We start from the raw sequence: 16,534 nt of genomic DNA, 5'->3' as shown, positions 1-16,534 counted from the left end.
GCGTGTGTGTGTGCGTGTGTGTATGTGTAGGTGTATGCATGCGTGTGCATGTGTGTGCCTGTGTGTGTGTGTTCGAGTGCGTGCCTATGTGTGTGTGTGCCTATGTGTGTGCCTGTGTGTGTGTGTGTGTATTTGCCTGTGTGTGCCTGTGTGTTTGTGTGTGTCATGTGTCTGTGTGTGTGTGTGCCTGTGTGTGTGCCTGCGTGTGTGCCTGCGTGTGTGCGCGCACATGTGTGTGCCTGTGTGTGTGTGTGTATTTGCCTGTGTGTGCCTGTGTGTTTGTGTGTGTGTGCCTGTGTGTGTGTGCGCGTGTGTGTGTGTGTGCGCGTGTGCACGTGTGTGTATGTGTAGGTGAGTGCATGCGTGTGCATGTGTGTGCCTGTGTGTGTGCCTGTGTGTGTGTGTGTGTGTATTTGCCCGTGTGTGCCTGTGTGTTTGTGTGTGTCATGTGTCTGTGTGTGTGTGTGTGTGTGCCTGTGTGTGTGCGTGAGTGTAGGTGTGTGCATGCGTGTGCCTGTGTGTGTGTGTGTGCATGTGTGTGCCTGTGTGCATGTGTGTGCATGCGTGTGCCTGTGTGTGTGTGTGTGTGCGCGTGCGTGTGCCTGTGTGTGAGTGTGTGCCTGTGTGTGTGCCTGCGTGTGTGCGCGCACATGTGTGTGCCTGTGAGTGTGTGTGTGTGTGTGTGTGCGTGTGTGTATTTGCCTGTGTGTACAGAAATGAGTGTGTGGGTGTGTTTCAGTTCCTAACCTTGGCTACCTTTTGGTGACACATTTCAGATTTAAAGACCAGTTGTGGCAAAGCTGTGTCTACCTGATGAAGAGAAGACTTGGATCACCCAGAGACAGGCGGCCGCCCTCCTGGCATGTTGGACGTTGTGTCTGAGCAGATTCAGGGTCAGCAGCGCAGCGCCAGCGTCCTCCGCCTTCACACCGATACGACGGTCTGTAGAAGAGACGCACACATTGAATGTATTTGCGAATGTGTAGACAGTAACGTCAAGACGAACAGACTCGGCTGAGCATGTGATGTAGTTTTGGAGCTCAATATTCATCATTCTTTGACTCATTAATCCAGCCCAGCTGATAATTAAACTGTGAGAATTATTACTATTATTATTATTACATTCTCTTACATTTGGATTAACAGAACAGGAAGCACATGATATCATATCTTAAAATGAATTTAAAAAAATCTTAACATGAGTTAAAAAGAACACAAGTTTAATATATAAGGATTTAAAAGATTAGCCCTATAATTAAGCAAAATAAAGTTTAGTGTAATAAAATCAAAAGAAAAGTGTTCTCTGATTGTTTTTTTATTGTACAAAAAAGTTTTCATTAACAATAACTACTATTGGTAATGAAAAAACTTTTTTTAAATATGTGAATATACATTTATATTGAGTCAATTAATAAAAAAGTACTTAAATACATTTAATGCATTTTAAGTAAATTGAGTTTATTGTGTAAACCTGATTATTATGAATATCAAACAAATAGATTTTATGTAAAAAAAAATAATACATAGACTTTGTTTAGGGTAAATGCATTAATACAATGTGTGTTATGTGTTCCAAACACATTGGGTTTATTGCTATTTTTTAACATATATTTCATTTGTTTAATTCATGTTCGACTAACAAATATACATAAGTTTATTTGTATGTTCACGTTAAAACTGTGTATTCCAAATGGATGGAAATTGGATGTGTAATTAAAATCTATGTCCCCTCAGATCAGTAACTCCACCGACGCCATTGTTCCAAAACCCGTAAAGTCCAAACAATGTCCCATTGAACAAATGTTCAGTCGACCCATTGCTCCAAAAATACAACAAACAGCAGCACATGGCTAATTATTATGCAGAATGACTTCAACAGAACTTCAATAAGTTTTTCCAACTATGGCGACCAGATATTTTTATCCTAACCCAAACCGATATAGTTCCTCGTGCCTGAGCCTAACCAACCCAACCAACAGAGGCATCGGGCACTCGCCGGACTGATTGTTATCGGATATTGTTTGGATAATATCTCAAAAGGTTAAAGATACATGTTGAGCTTTTCATCCAGCCTCACCTCTGTGTCCAACTTTAGCCAGCAGGTGCAGCAGCGGCAGCAGGAGGGTGTAGTTTGGGCTGAAACTGCGGCCGGTATTGACCAGCGCGGTGAGCAAGGCCTCGCTGCCACCTTTACTGATCATGTATTGGATCCGACGATCTGTACCTGCGAGAGGGAAAGAGAGAGAGATGTATATGTGTGTGTGTGTTCTTCTGGAAAGAATTCATCACAACCAAAACAACTGCAAAGAAAACTAATGCTTTGATGGCCAGACAGAACCAGTTTGCTTTCAAAGGAAGGATGGAGGGGCGGACTTGTCTTTTCAGTGGTATTAAGGCACATTTAGTTGCTGTTGTTGGCTCCATAAGCACATTGGATTGGAAATTAAACACAGACGTAGAGATTGAAGTGTTGACTTTGATGTCGTTTCCATTCACAGCAGAGTGGAGTGTACACTGTAAAATGTAATAGTGGTCCAGACTGACATTAAATGAGTTTACTATACTCGGCTATCAAAAATATCCCTTCTTACTCCTTTTTTACCAAGTGACAGTTACTTGCAGGTCAAAAATAACGATAATTATAATTATTTTGAGTAAAGCTAACTTGATACACTCAAGTAACAAATATTGGCTGGTGTCTGAGCATGTGAGCATGCACATTCAAGACATGAAGTTGGTGAAGTTCACGGAGCTGTGTGCGCCTACGGATAATATAAAGAACCCAAACACAAGAATGTTTAATGTTCCACAACAAGTATAAAACAGAAATAGTGTTTTTTGTCATGGTGGATGGCGGAAATGATAACTGTTTGAATGGCGACAAGCCCCGCCCCCTTTCTGGCACATCCAGCTCGAATGAAGCGACTATGTGGACTGTAATACAGTTTGACCCATTTTGCTACAATAAAAATGATTTGAAGTGAGATGAACAGACTGAAAACGTTATAAGATAAAATATGTTGACAAAGTTTTCAGTATTGCAGTATTGTGATAACATTGCAGTAACATGACAATATCACGATAACATGATAATATCGCAGTATTGCAATAAAACTAGCATGACAAGTGTGATAATATCGGAATGTCGCGATAGTATCATAATTATATCACGGTATTGTGATATCATTGTATCGTGACTTAAGTATTGTGATAATATCATATCGCAGGACTTGTGGAGATTCCCACCCCGAGCATCTAACCACTCCCCTGTTATTTGTCTCATTACCGGCTTTTACGTTGTCTCCATGTTAAAAGCTGCAGAAAACAGTGAGTCCCCGTTACGACGTTGCCACATCAAATGCACTTTGGTGGTCAGAAGCTGAGCTTACCAGCAGACAGAAGTTCATCCAGGACATTGAGGATATTTAAGGTGCTCTCCACATCTCCTGCATTCTGCAGAGACGAAAAAGAGACAAGTCAGAAAATATACGATGAATGAAAAAAACATTATTATTTCCAAAAACTAATGCCTGCCTTCAATCTGCACTTAAATACACTCTTTATACAAGTTATTTTTAATTTATAGAGTCAGCACATAATTAAATGTGGCCCCAAGGGGCGAGTACTTAATTGAGGCTGGGCTAGGAAGCTTAATAAAGGGCCGAGCGGAGAAGGTGAACCAACACCTACGTGAAAAGACGACGAAGGAACCTGAACTTATCAGCTTTGAGTTTTGGTTGAATAACCAATTTCTCCTCCAAGACGCCTTATGTTTGTTAACTGGACTTTTTGGATATTTTGATTTATGGAAATGACCTTGCCGGTGGAACGGGAAATAAACTTTTGTTAATACTGTCTGAAGCGCCTGTTTCAGCTCTCTTTTGCACTACAGGTTTCATGGATCTGATTTACTCTACCCTGAGGAGTTTCCCTTCCAAATGATCAAATTGGTCTCAGTGAGACTGTGATATGTGGCTGATTAAATTGTGCTGCTCAACAGAAATCTGTTGGGTTAGCTAAACATCACCCTCATTAGAATGTGGCTTGAATGAATTGGCCCTCGCCGGTGGCCAACAATCTGCCCGTTTAAATAAGGACAACAGTGCAAAGTTGTGTTAAGTTACTGTAATGAGAGACAGTTGCTAAACACAGAGGTAACTGCATCTGTGATTATGGAGCAAGTTATGTCAAATGTGCCTATTGACCATCTGTAGCATCCTGCCACCTACTTCTGCAGGCAAATACAACTCCAATCCCTGTGGGTTTGGCTGGCATGAGGCTGCTATTACTGCAGACATGTTGGCGCACATCCTGGTTCACAAAGTCAAACGATATACATTCATATCCAAAAAATAATCTGTCTTTCAGAGCACATGCCAAACAATGGAGTCAATGTTTGTGACACCAAAGAACACAAATATGCACATCAGAAGCATCAAAGTGCTGGAATTTGATTTCCCCAAAGTGGATCCTGGTGATGCAGATTGACAATCTGTCCAATCATCGGGTTACCTGTCAAACTTCATGTTTTCTTTTCTTGGTTCATTAGTAAAAAGACAGTTTGAGCAGGAAGTGGAGCAGAACTAAAATGTAAACATGTACTATTGTTTCTCATACACCAGATGAACTAAGCTACAGGTGTGAAAGCATCCTAAGTGTTGGATGGACGGACCAACTGGACAACAAACCATTTGTCGTTCCAATGTAAATACATTTCCATCAGTATTAGATGGTGTGAGCACCTGAAGGGTGGGTCAGGAGCTTTGATGGGTCAAACAAACACAGGACTTAACTTACTTAACATCAGTAATGTGACAAACAAACGTATTTTACATGATTTAATCCAAATCATGATTTTTCTTAAAACTAACAAAGTGCTGTTTTCAGTTCATCTTAAAACTAAACCTCCGTGGGGAGTTTATTTTGAGAAGAGACACTGTGTTTAACAAGTGGAAACGGACATAAGAGGCGTACCTGGAGCGTCAAAGTTTGAAGCTGAGTGCCACTGACCAAGAGTCACTATTTGAAGACTTTAGATTGATAATACATTACAATACATTGCGTATGGAGAGCAGCTTCAGTATATCTGGCACTCACTCCTAAACTGGCATTGAAATCCTATAAACTGTACTTTAGACATGCCTCTTTGTTTCCTTTGTAAGTTCTGACCACTCAGGCTCACAAGTTTGTCAACTGCGCAGAAAACGCTGCTTTCCTCTTCAGTGTAAAACTTAAAATCTGCACTGTTGGTCACCAGATTAAAACAAATGCCTCCATCCAATATGTAATGGTATAATATGTGACAGTGTAAGCCCAGCTTCAACGAAGATCCTGCTGATAGACGTTGGATTCACTCCCAGTCAGGTGGTTTTCCATAAGCCACTCCAAAACCAAGCTTCTGTCTTCGCACAGAGCGCATAAAGCCAGGGAGCGCTTCACAACGCAACCACACAGCAGGTGGAGCAGGATTAAGGAGCCTACCGCAATACAATCGGACTGGATGGTGCCAATTCCAATTAGTCTGCTTGGAATGAGACCATAAAGTAATAAATGCCATATCACTATGCACTTTATTTGAAATCAGTGTCTGCTGCATTTCCATTTGCCTTAATTTCATGTGTAGACCACTGTGCACACTGCATGAAACAGAATCCTCTTTTTTCTTGAGCTGTTGATCTCTCCGGCCTTTAAACTGTCAGCTTATCAGCATGGTGACTTTAAGACACCTGCTGCAGGGAAGCTTCAGCAGAGTGAATGACAGCTGTCATCGCTTGGTGACTTACGGCCGAGGCCACATTAGGTGTATGTGTGTGTGTGTGTGTGTGTGTGTGCGGTTGTTGCGATGGAGAAAGGAGGACACGAAGAGTGTTTGGCGATTACAACCGGGGACAGCTGGTAGACCAGACATTTGTTTAGATTGGAGTTGGACAGATTATAGTTGCCAATTTCTGCTCGCTGTAAGAGGTACGTATCCTAGCAGTCTTAGCTGTGTGGTGGTACTCGCAGTTACAGTTACACGCTTATCACTGTAATACAATATCACGGCATACAGCAAAACACTCTCAGGCACGCCGAGTTTCTGTCCGTGAGCTGTCTGTCTATAGATAGAGCAAATGGACCCTTCCAGTGGAGAAAACCAGGCTGTTGTCAAACAGAGTTTGTAGATACACCGACAAAAATGAATGCACTGAAGATGTCGCGCAAAGCCTATTTGTATGTACTAAATGTGATCACAAAGCAGGAAGTATGAAGAGCACAAACCCTCACAGGTCGAGCAGAGACCAGTCTTTCACCTTGTTTCAAATGAGGAGTTAACAATCATGCAGGTCACATGACTTCCGTACTTAAGTAGCATCACTTCCATAGTCAATTTAACCCAAACCACCATCTTTTCCAAAAGTAGCTTGTTTTCTCTGCCTAAACCTAGCAAAGTATTTTTATGAGTTTATTTTGAAAAAACTATATGCATGTAATGAAAGCAAATTCACATTTGTTGCTGGATCCATGAAAAAAGAGGAATAACCTTTTTTTAAGATATGTAAAGAGTTGTGTGAGGACAGTGATCACATATAGTGTCCTCTTAGATGCCTCAATAGCAGGTACAACACAACGAAGTGCTTCTGGGGTGCAATTCCAGTGGAGAAAACACCTTCTTGGATGCTTTTCCAGTGCCTTTTATCTACCACAATGGTAGATAAAACATGATAAAATGCCTTCTAGGCTACCTTGAGAAAAACTCGACACAAGGACAACAGTGATACTTCATAATGAACTCAATTAACGGCAATGCATCTGACAAATTAAACTGACACGAGGCTTTCGCAGCGGTTTGACTTCTGAAAACAGCAAAAGCTAAAACGACTTGTCCGTCAGCTGAAGATGTGTCGACTCTTTGAAAGCGAGGGATTGACATGTGTGTGACCCAACAGCAATAAACACCAGTCCAGTTTCCCAACAGACCTCCTAAGTGCAGCGTTAACGTGACCCACAGAGTCCGAATGGCCCCATTTATTAGAACCGACAGAATTTCCTTAAAGGTTTGGGGACTCTTCAATGTCATCGTCATAATATAATCACTTGGTTGAATGACAGGGGTCGTTGACTGCCAGTAAGAAGCTTAACCCTATTTGTTAAATATTGAATATGCATATCTTTTCAGCCTCACTTTGAATCCTTGTTTTATTGTATGTGGTCTGTTTAATTCTAACAGACCATAATGTACTAAATGAACATCATGCTGTATAGAAGAAGACTTGAAATTAGAGATTGAGACATAAACTCAAGTTTACAATGTTTACTGAGGGAATACATCAAGAGAGAAGTAGAGTCACTTATATAGACTTCTATACAACCAGAGGAGTCGCCCCCTGGTGGTCAGGAGAGAGAATGCAGCTTTAACATATGAAGCAGAGACTTCTATACAACCATAGGAGTTGCCCTCTGGTGGTCAGGAGAGAGAATGCAGCTTTAACACATGAAGCATAGACTTCTATACAACCAGAGGAGTCGCCCCCTGGTGGTCAGGAGAGAGAATGCAGCTTTAACACATGAAGCATAGACTTCTATACAACCAGAGGAGTCGCCCCCTGGTGGTCAGGAGAGAGAATGCAGCTTTAACACATGAAGCATAAACTTCTATACAACCAGAGGAGTCGCCCCCTGGTGGTCAGGAGAGAGAATGCAGCTTTAACACATGAAGCATAGACTTCTATACAACCAGAGGAGTCGCCCCCTGGTGGTCAGGAGAGAGAATGCAGCTTTAACACATGAAGCATAGACTTCTATACAACCAGAGGAGTCGCCCCCTGGTGGTCAGGAGAGAGAATGCAGCTTTAACGCATGAAGCATAAACTTCTATACAACCAGAGGAGTCGCCCCCTGGTGGTCAGGAGAGAGAATGCAGCTTTAACACATGAAGCATAGACTTCTATACAACCAGAGGAGTCGCCCCCTGGTGGTCAGGAGAGAGAATGCAGCTTTAACACATGAAGCAGAGACTTCTATACAACCTGAGGAGTCGCCCCCTGGTGGTCAGGAGAGAGAATGCAGCTTTAACACATGAAGCATAAACTTCTATACAACCAGAGGAGTCGCCCCCTGGTGGTCAGGAGAGAGAATGCAAGTAAAGGAACTTCCAGGTTGCTGCCTGTTTGTTCAGAGGGAATTTGGGAAATATATTTGTGTTACTCCATAAATCAGAAAGTTCAACAGCCATAAGAACTGCAACTTTTAGTACCTTTTGGAGAAATCTACGAATAGTATACAATATAAATGTGTATTTTGGACATTTTCCTTTCGCCTAGCCCCCCTTGGTCCCCCTAGAAGTCCTAGATTCCCTTTATCGGCCTCATGTTGATAAGAGATCAGAGGAGATGAGCCGCATTATTCGTACTCTTTTGCCCCTCACGTACCGAGGCTCCAGTGTCAACCACAAACCAAATTGTGCGAGAACTCGATACGCAGCGTACGCAAACTGACGCACATTTGATACGCGTTTCAAAACAGCAATAACCATAATCGGGCCTATACTCACACATGTCCAGTGTTTTTACACACATACATATTTGAAGCTATCCTTGAAGTGCATGTGAATGCGTTTATTTAATTTTCTCTGTTTCCTTCCTCCTCTAATGGAATACATGTGGTTTACTGGCACATTACGACAGCGCTGGCCTACATTCAGTACACTGAGAGCCGGTGTTGAAGTCGTTTACGTCTGCCAAAACCTTGGCAAAGATCAGTGCTGAGTTCAACTTTATTCACAGGAAGAGGGATTTGATATCGGCCTCCTGTCAGCTAGTTCATGTTTGATACACGGAAACACGTTTAAACATAGACTACTAGCAACGAGGCTATCCACCCACTCGGCATGTCGTAAAATGGATCGGGCTGCAGCTTGATACAGAACGCTTAGCAATATGATGCTAATATTGTTTATCAGCTCGAACCGGATCATCAAACTTTATGACTGATGTTGTTTCATGACGACATGTTACGTCATCCAGGTATCCAGACCCCCTTTTCCCTGTTTGAGTGTTTTTCCCTGTGTTTAAGTCGTTGTAGGAACCACAAATTAGTTCCAATACTTGTCTGTATTTGTTCAGCAAAGTCTTGGGAAAAAATGTACATCTGCAAGAAAATCACTTTTAAAAGATATTTTGATGGTAACTATGAACATCCAGCATGATATGAACCAGATTCCCCAAAAATGCCTCCTGGAGCGTCAATAAGACACCTTTTTGGAAAGATTAGCACCTAAAGAATCAGAATCTGGAACAAAAATCACAATAAATCAAAGTCTTGGTCTGTTAGGAAGGAGTTTCAGTCAAAAAACTGTGTCGTTTGGTTCAAAAATGGAAAAATTACGTATTTTATGCCAAAAGATTGTCTGAATGGGGCATGCTGGGACTTAAAATGAAAGCAGGAGGATTTTTGCGCACAATTTTCTAAAAGGTTAAGGTTCATCACTTGAAATTAGTAGATTCACAACAACAAAAACAGTCTTGGATCAAGTAATTTTTTCGGACCTTTTAGCCACGGCTTCTTTTTCATTGAATTTACTCTGGTGGTCAAAAAGGCTCTGAGGGGCTGTTAGCGCTTTGGCTATCAGCGTTTTTCTCTCCTCATTCGTCTGTGTGATGGTTCAGTCTGCATGTCCTCTCCTCTGAAGGGTTTTGAGGCTGTTGTCTCTCCATCAGAGCCGTGGAGCGGCCTCAGGAGGATTCTGGCCATTTTGGTCCGAGGCCTCTTATACTTATATTGTTTAGTTTGCTGTTTGTGTTCAATGTCACGCACATATCACCAAGCTAAATTATTTTCTGAATCTGATCAGGTTCCATTGGAAAAGGAATACAGTTTTCATTATTCATCACAACATTTACATGAGGTTTAATGCTTATTAAAATGTAATGAATGTTTAGACACCCACAGATGAACCATACGTCTCCAACTATGTCGACTCGTTTTGATAGTTAACCCAGAGTACGTGCACCTCTAGTGAAGAGAATAAAACGTAAAATGTGTCGAAAACCTGCACAGACGCATCTTCTGTCATAGATTTATCAGAGGAGCTGGAGTCAGTCCATCACGACCTGTTGGTTTTTATGAAAAATGAAAGATGGACGCCACATTGAATGTGAAAGAGAGTGCTGCTTTAGTACAAGTTGAAATATTTCAACTCAGGCGAAATGTTTGTGTGACGGCGAGTTGCGAAAGCCAATCAGCATGGAGTTGTGCAACATGGTGAAACAGCTCTGCGGTCTACCTGCAGGGTCGACAGGAGGACCTCTAAGCCGCTGGAGGAGCTCGGCGAGGCCGTCATTCTGGGTCGACCTCTTCCTGTAGCGAGCAGACGGACAGAGAGTTAAACCGTGAAACAGACAGATAAAGAAACAAGCTGACGGAAAGATAAACAAACTGTTAAGTGGACAGATAAATAAACAGTCAGGCAGAAATATAAGCAACGTTTCAAAAAAGACGGGTAATTAAACAAGCGAATAGGACGATAAACAAACTGTTAACATAGTCAGACAGAAATATAAAGAAACTATTAAAAAGACGGATAAACGGACAGGAAGGTAAACACACTTTGAAACAGAAAGATAAATAATCAGGCAACAAGCAGATAGTAAGATAAATAAACCGAGAAATATAAACAAACTCTGAAGCTAATAGACAGATTCATAAACAGACAGAAGGATGAACACACTGAGAAACAAAGAGATAAACAAACAGGCACACAGAAAGAATAACAAACCGTGTAACAGACGGACAGCAAAGGAACAGCCAGACGGACCGACCAATCCACGAAGAGAAAAGAAAAGACGGGACAGCAGCACTCAGACCAAGATCATCAATTGGGTGAAAATCCAGAGTGCGTCCTCACCACTGTGCACACAGCGTCTCGCACACAGCTTCTCGCACACAGCTTCTCGCACACAGCTTCTCGCACACAGCTTCTCACACAAAGCATCTGTCTCTCGTTGTCTCTCTCACACCGAGGCAGTCGGGCACATGCATCATCGCTGTGTCCGAGGAGAGAGAGAGCGACATGGAGACTCCCCCCTGGGTTAGGGTTGGCTGGGAATACCTCCCAGAGCCAGGGAGGGTGTGTGTGTGTGTAATGTGTGTGTGCGTCACTGTTGCATGCAAGTACATTCAGTCTGTGTACAGTGTGTGTTTGTACGCGTCTTCCAGAGAGTGTGTTTTTGTTAAATATTGCACAAAGTTTACTTCCTGTTGTGAAACACAAGCAAAGTAATCTCTGATTAGTGGTGCGTGGGGCTTGTTGGTGTTGCAGAACACTGATGAATGCATGGACATAAATAAATGTGTGGGTAGCCGTGTGTGTGTGTGTGTGTGTGTGTGTGTGTATGTGTGAAACAATATCCCTCTCAGGATAAAGCGCTCCAGAAAACATTTGTGTGAGAAGGCCGCCACTATAAAAAGGCCTTGACAGGGCCGGCTGGGCAGCTGCAGGACACACAGTCGACACATGGAAGACGTCAGCCAATTAAAATATTCACTTTCAAATTAGCCCATTTTGATGGAAATCACCAAAACTCTAACACCGTGAGATGACGACGCTGTGATTCAGTGTTAACCAAGTCTATGTTTCTGGGTAACCACCTGAAACATACGGCGTGTACAGTACCTGAAACATACGAGTAAAGTACCTGAAACATACGGCGTGTACGGTACCTGAAACATACGAGTAAAGTACCTGAAACATACGGCGTGTACGGTACCTGAAACACGTGTAAAGTACCTGAAACATATGCCGTGTACAGTACCTGAAACACACGTGTACAGTACCTGAAACACACGTATAAAGTACCTGAAACATACGTGTACAGTACTTGAAACATACGAGTAAAGTACCACGAACATACGACGTGTACAGTACCTGAAACACGTGTAAAGTACCTGAAACATACGACGTGTACAGTACCTGAAACACATGTGTACAGTACCTGAAACATACGCCGTGTACAGTACCTGAAACACGTGTAAAGTACCTGAAACATACGACGTGTACAGTACCTGAAACACACGTGTAAAGTACCACGAACATACGCCGTGTACAGTACCTGAAACACGTATAAAGTACCTGAAACACACGTGTACAGTACTTGAAACATACGAGTAAAGTACCACGAACATACGACGTGTACGGTACCTGAAACACGTGTAAAGTACCTGAAACATACGACGTGTACAGTACCTGAAACACATGTGTACAGTACCTGAAACATACGCCGTGTACAGTACCTGAAACACGTGTAAAGTACCTGAAACATACGACGTGTACAGTACCTGAAACACACGTATAAAGTACCTGAAACACACGTATAAAGTACCTGAAACATACGCCGTGTACGGTACAAGGACACCAAGAGGGGAACTCAATTACCAATTTTGACTTTCAATAGTGTAAAAAAAGGGAGAAAAATGTTCACATACATGCAAATATTGCACTCATTATGATAATCACACAATACTAATAGATGTCTGCACCTTTCAAGTGACCCGCTGCTTGTGGTGCCTTATTAAATAATATAAAGGAATTTGTTTAGTAAGTGGTATAGAAGAGGGAGCATAAATACTTTGTGGTAGAGTTGCAAAACCTCTGAGTGACAACACTGTTATCTCTTTGTCTGCTTCTTCTACACAGCTTTCACAAATCAGCTTCCAGTATTTGCGTTGTGTTGCGCATGAGGCGCTGCAGCAGAGGCTCCGGCTCTTCGGGTTGATGGCCAACGAGCCGCCGGACTTTAACAGGACACGTTGATTACTGACAGGCAGTGTGAGGATTCTTTTAATCACCGACCGACAATTCTAAATAAAGGATAGTTACAAACATGAATTAGTTGTGTTGGGTTTCTAATGCCGGCAGTTCTGGCCCGGCCCTCTCATTAGAGGTGATGACAGGGAGGTCTCTGTCACAGCACTTCATGAGCGCTTACCCCCACTCCCCAGGCCCTCATGGTCTATACGCAGTGGCATCAAGTTCATGTGAGCTCCTGACCCTCTTCTTCACCTCCGCTTGTCCCTTCACACCTCTCGGACACAGAGCAAAAAAAAATGCTTGTATGGCTCTTTCACTTGATGTGTAATTACACAGCCTGCTTACGAACGCTATCAGTTTCAGGAGAAAAGACGAGGTGTGTGTGTGTGAGAGTGTGTGAGAGTGTCTGTTAACTAGAACGTTTTTTCGCGAGTGCTAGGTTCACAAAAGGTCTGGCCCAGCGGGCGTCAACGCTCGGCCTTTTAGGAACAGTCAGCGGCTGAGACGCTTTAAAAACATCTTGTGTTGTGGGATGAGGAGGAAAAAGCCCCAGAACAGCTTTCTGGGTTCACGCTATTTATTTAAAAACATTTTAAAAGGAAAGAGTACGGCCAACACCAGCATCTATTCCACGAATCGTGTCTGGATGACGAGTGCTTTCAGTAGTAAGTTCGAGCGTCTTCTGAGCAGCAGAGTCGTGTTTCCATCTAGAATTATAAAGCTCTTTGTAATTAAATAACGCTAACATTAGCGCCTCGTCGGAGGGAAGCCATTTTCTTTTGAATTCCTCGTTGTTCACACCACGCAAACAGGAAGGAACAAAGCCCCGCCTCTCGCTTGATCTGATTGGCTGCCTGGGCCAAACCTGACGTTGATGAGCTGTGCGACTCTAAAAGTTGAGAATATTTTAACTGATTATTTCTAGTTTTCTATAATATTTTATACAGTTTTTAAAATAGATTATGATTCATGAAAATATGACTGTTGGGTGATTAATGAAATGTACTGTTGTGGTGATATGTAAGCAATACACACTCTAAATTAACCAGTAGTTGTTTTGTGCATTTGTTCTGACAGTTTGAGCGCAAATGCTGAAATTCTGCTACCAACGAGGCTCAACGTTCCAATACATTCCCTAAAAACTTACAAAAACCTTTTTTTTTTAAAGTAAATCCTTCATTATCTGCATCAGAAGACTCTTACAACAACATCTGACTTTAAAAAAAATCAAAAAATAGACATTATTTCTATGTTTGGGTCTTACAGGATTAAATGTGCCGAAAAAACGCTCGACCGTACCAGAGGAAAACAACGGCTTTGCTAGCGGCGCGTCTTTGAGAGTCGCGTCTGGTCAGATCGGCCGCTCACGGTGCCGCTGTGGTCGGTGAAAGTGGTAAAATGTGAACCTTCGGGTACGAGGCTTCGCTCGGCACTTCACACCACAGACAGGTCAGCTCATCGGTTTGTGAGCTGCCGGTTTGAAGCCTTGAGTCCAGCGATTTCACCGCCGCCATCTTGACTTTTTTTGCAACCGGTGAACGTAAGTTACCATATTTGGAATGTGAAGGACCTGTCAATCAAAGTATGCCCGCCCTAAAGCGGGCATACTGCTGAGAACCCCGCCCCTTGCTGGTCAGGAGAGAGTTGTAAAACACTTCCTGATTGGCTTCAAGCGGCAGGTTACTGCCTGCTTTGAACCCAGCCGCCCAATCATAATGCAGGAGGGGCGGGACAACCAGCACAAAGTAACAAAAAATCATATTGGTTCTTTAAAAAGTAATTTCATCTGAGTCCATACATGCTTTTAATTAAGTTTAAAAAATAAATATGTTTTAAGTTCAATACAAAGAATGGAGTTAGTACTAGTCATGTATTTACTTAAGTATACCGAACAAAAAATCTTGAGTTAGTAGTACTGTAATTCAGCATTTGTTTCCACTAAAAGAATTTAAGTTATTTAACTTCAATTATTTAAGGCGATCGGTTTCTTTAAATTATTTGAGTTGACTTTACTTATCATGTTTTATAGTGTACGCCGTCTCTGTTCTCTGGCGTCGGATGTGAATTTAACCACATTCCACCACCAGAGGGCGACATTATGTCACTTAATACTGTGGTCAGTTCTATTATTCATTTATACACATGTTTGTTCACATTTCTGATAAATGATAAAACACATTAATGATGTTCAGCTGCTGTGGACCTTGTGGTGCTCAGAGGAACCAGGAAACTATCTCTACCATCCCCTCATCAGCACCTCCCATTTCTCCCATGAGAGGGAACGCCTGTGTGTGTGTGTGTGTGTGCGTGTGTGTGTGTGTGTGTGAGTGTAATGGAGACACACTGGGTCAAGATGAAGGACACACTGATTATACCCATCCTTAATCCTAACTTTCAGGCCAGTGAGCTCATAGCCAGCTTTCCAGCCCACATGAACTTTACGGCGTGCTCTCTCCTCATAAGGTCACACACACACACACACACACACACACACACACACACACACACACACACAGGTAATCCCAAGATGGCATCAAACACACTCTCAAACACATGGAACCACTCAAATAGAACCTCGTCGATCCCTTCTGGGGATGGAGGGTTGATCCGCGGGTGAAATCATACAAACACTTCTGTCCCGGACAGGAATCCCCCGGCTCAACGCGTACCACACACACACACACACCACACACACACATGCGGTTCAGTTTCCTCCACAATGAGGGAAGACCCTGCTCGTTGCTTCAGCTGTCTGGTGAAGCTATTCCCCGATGCCTTCGGACAACAGCGACCTCAACGTGACTCTGCTGCTGTTTCACACCCAGACGAAGCCCCGCCCCCCAACGAGCCGCTTGCATTATGTTTACATCGTCGTAACCAACACTAACTTTGACATAACGCACACATGTCACAGATTTACTTTACTTTATCAGCACATGAATATCAAAGGGTGACGATGACGATGGAGGGTTTCTACCTGATTAACTCTTAATAATGTGTTTGTTACGACTATGACTCCGAAGTGGAGGCTGGTGATTGTAAGCGTAATGAATGAACAAACAGTAACACACGCTGAGATGAAATGAACATGTGGCTTTGAGGAGGAGTTATGATTGTAGAGAATAATAACTTTTTAAAATGTATGAATAAATGCTTACAACTAAAGTATAGGTATTAAGAGTTTATTCTTCTTCTTGTCCTTGTTCTTCTTATTCTTGTCCTTTTATTTGTATATATATATATATATATATATATATATATATATATATATATATATATATATATATATATACAAACACACACACACACATAGTATGCTTTAGGGCGGTGCTACCTTGTGATTGACAGCTTAAGTCTTGTTCAGTGTTCAGTTTTACTTAGCCCCGCCTTCTCAAGTCACTTCTGGTTGGAGTAAAAAGAAAATGTGGCGATGGCCAAGAGTCATTTATATAGACTTCTATACAACCAGAGGAGTCGCCCCCTGGTGGTCAGGAGAGAGAATGCAGCTCTAACACATGAAGCATAGACTTCTATACAACCAGAGGAGTCGCCCCCTGGTGGTCAGGAGAGAGAATGCAGCTTTAACACATGAAGCATAGACTTCTATACAACCAGAGGAGTCGCCCCCTAGTGGTCAGGAGAGAGAATGCAGCTTTAACACATGAAGCAGAGACTTCTATACAACCAGAGGAGTCGCCCCCTGGTGGTCAGGAGAGAGAATGCAGCTTTAACACATGAAGCCTAGAC

The 16,534-nt window shown here is 42.5% G+C and overlaps 1 protein-coding gene across 1 annotated transcript in view; it reads right to left on the bottom strand.

Annotated features, from left to right (window-relative positions):
• The window catches only part of LOC137803772 (cytosolic carboxypeptidase 4), a 100,380-nt gene that overhangs the window by 79,033 nt on the left and 4,813 nt on the right, over positions 1 to 16,534 (bottom strand). The window contains exons 2-5 of the mRNA XM_068602493.1: positions 10,265 to 10,338; positions 3,390 to 3,453; positions 2,078 to 2,224; positions 811 to 942 (exon numbers count right to left, since the gene is read on the bottom strand). Coding sequence (XP_068458594.1) covers positions 811 to 942; positions 2,078 to 2,224; positions 3,390 to 3,453; positions 10,265 to 10,338 — 417 coding nt within the window. The remainder of the gene's footprint in view (positions 1 to 810; positions 943 to 2,077; positions 2,225 to 3,389; positions 3,454 to 10,264; positions 10,339 to 16,534) is intronic.

Source organism: Clinocottus analis, unplaced genomic scaffold (assembly GCF_023055335.1).
Source record: "Clinocottus analis isolate CAN_PGR_092001 unplaced genomic scaffold, fCliAna1.0.p SCAF_6, whole genome shotgun sequence".
Classification (NCBI taxonomy): domain Eukaryota; kingdom Metazoa; phylum Chordata; class Actinopteri; order Perciformes; family Cottidae; genus Clinocottus; species Clinocottus analis.
The sequence above is the reverse complement of the archived record's forward strand: the minus strand, read 5'-3'. Positions and strand labels throughout refer to the sequence as shown.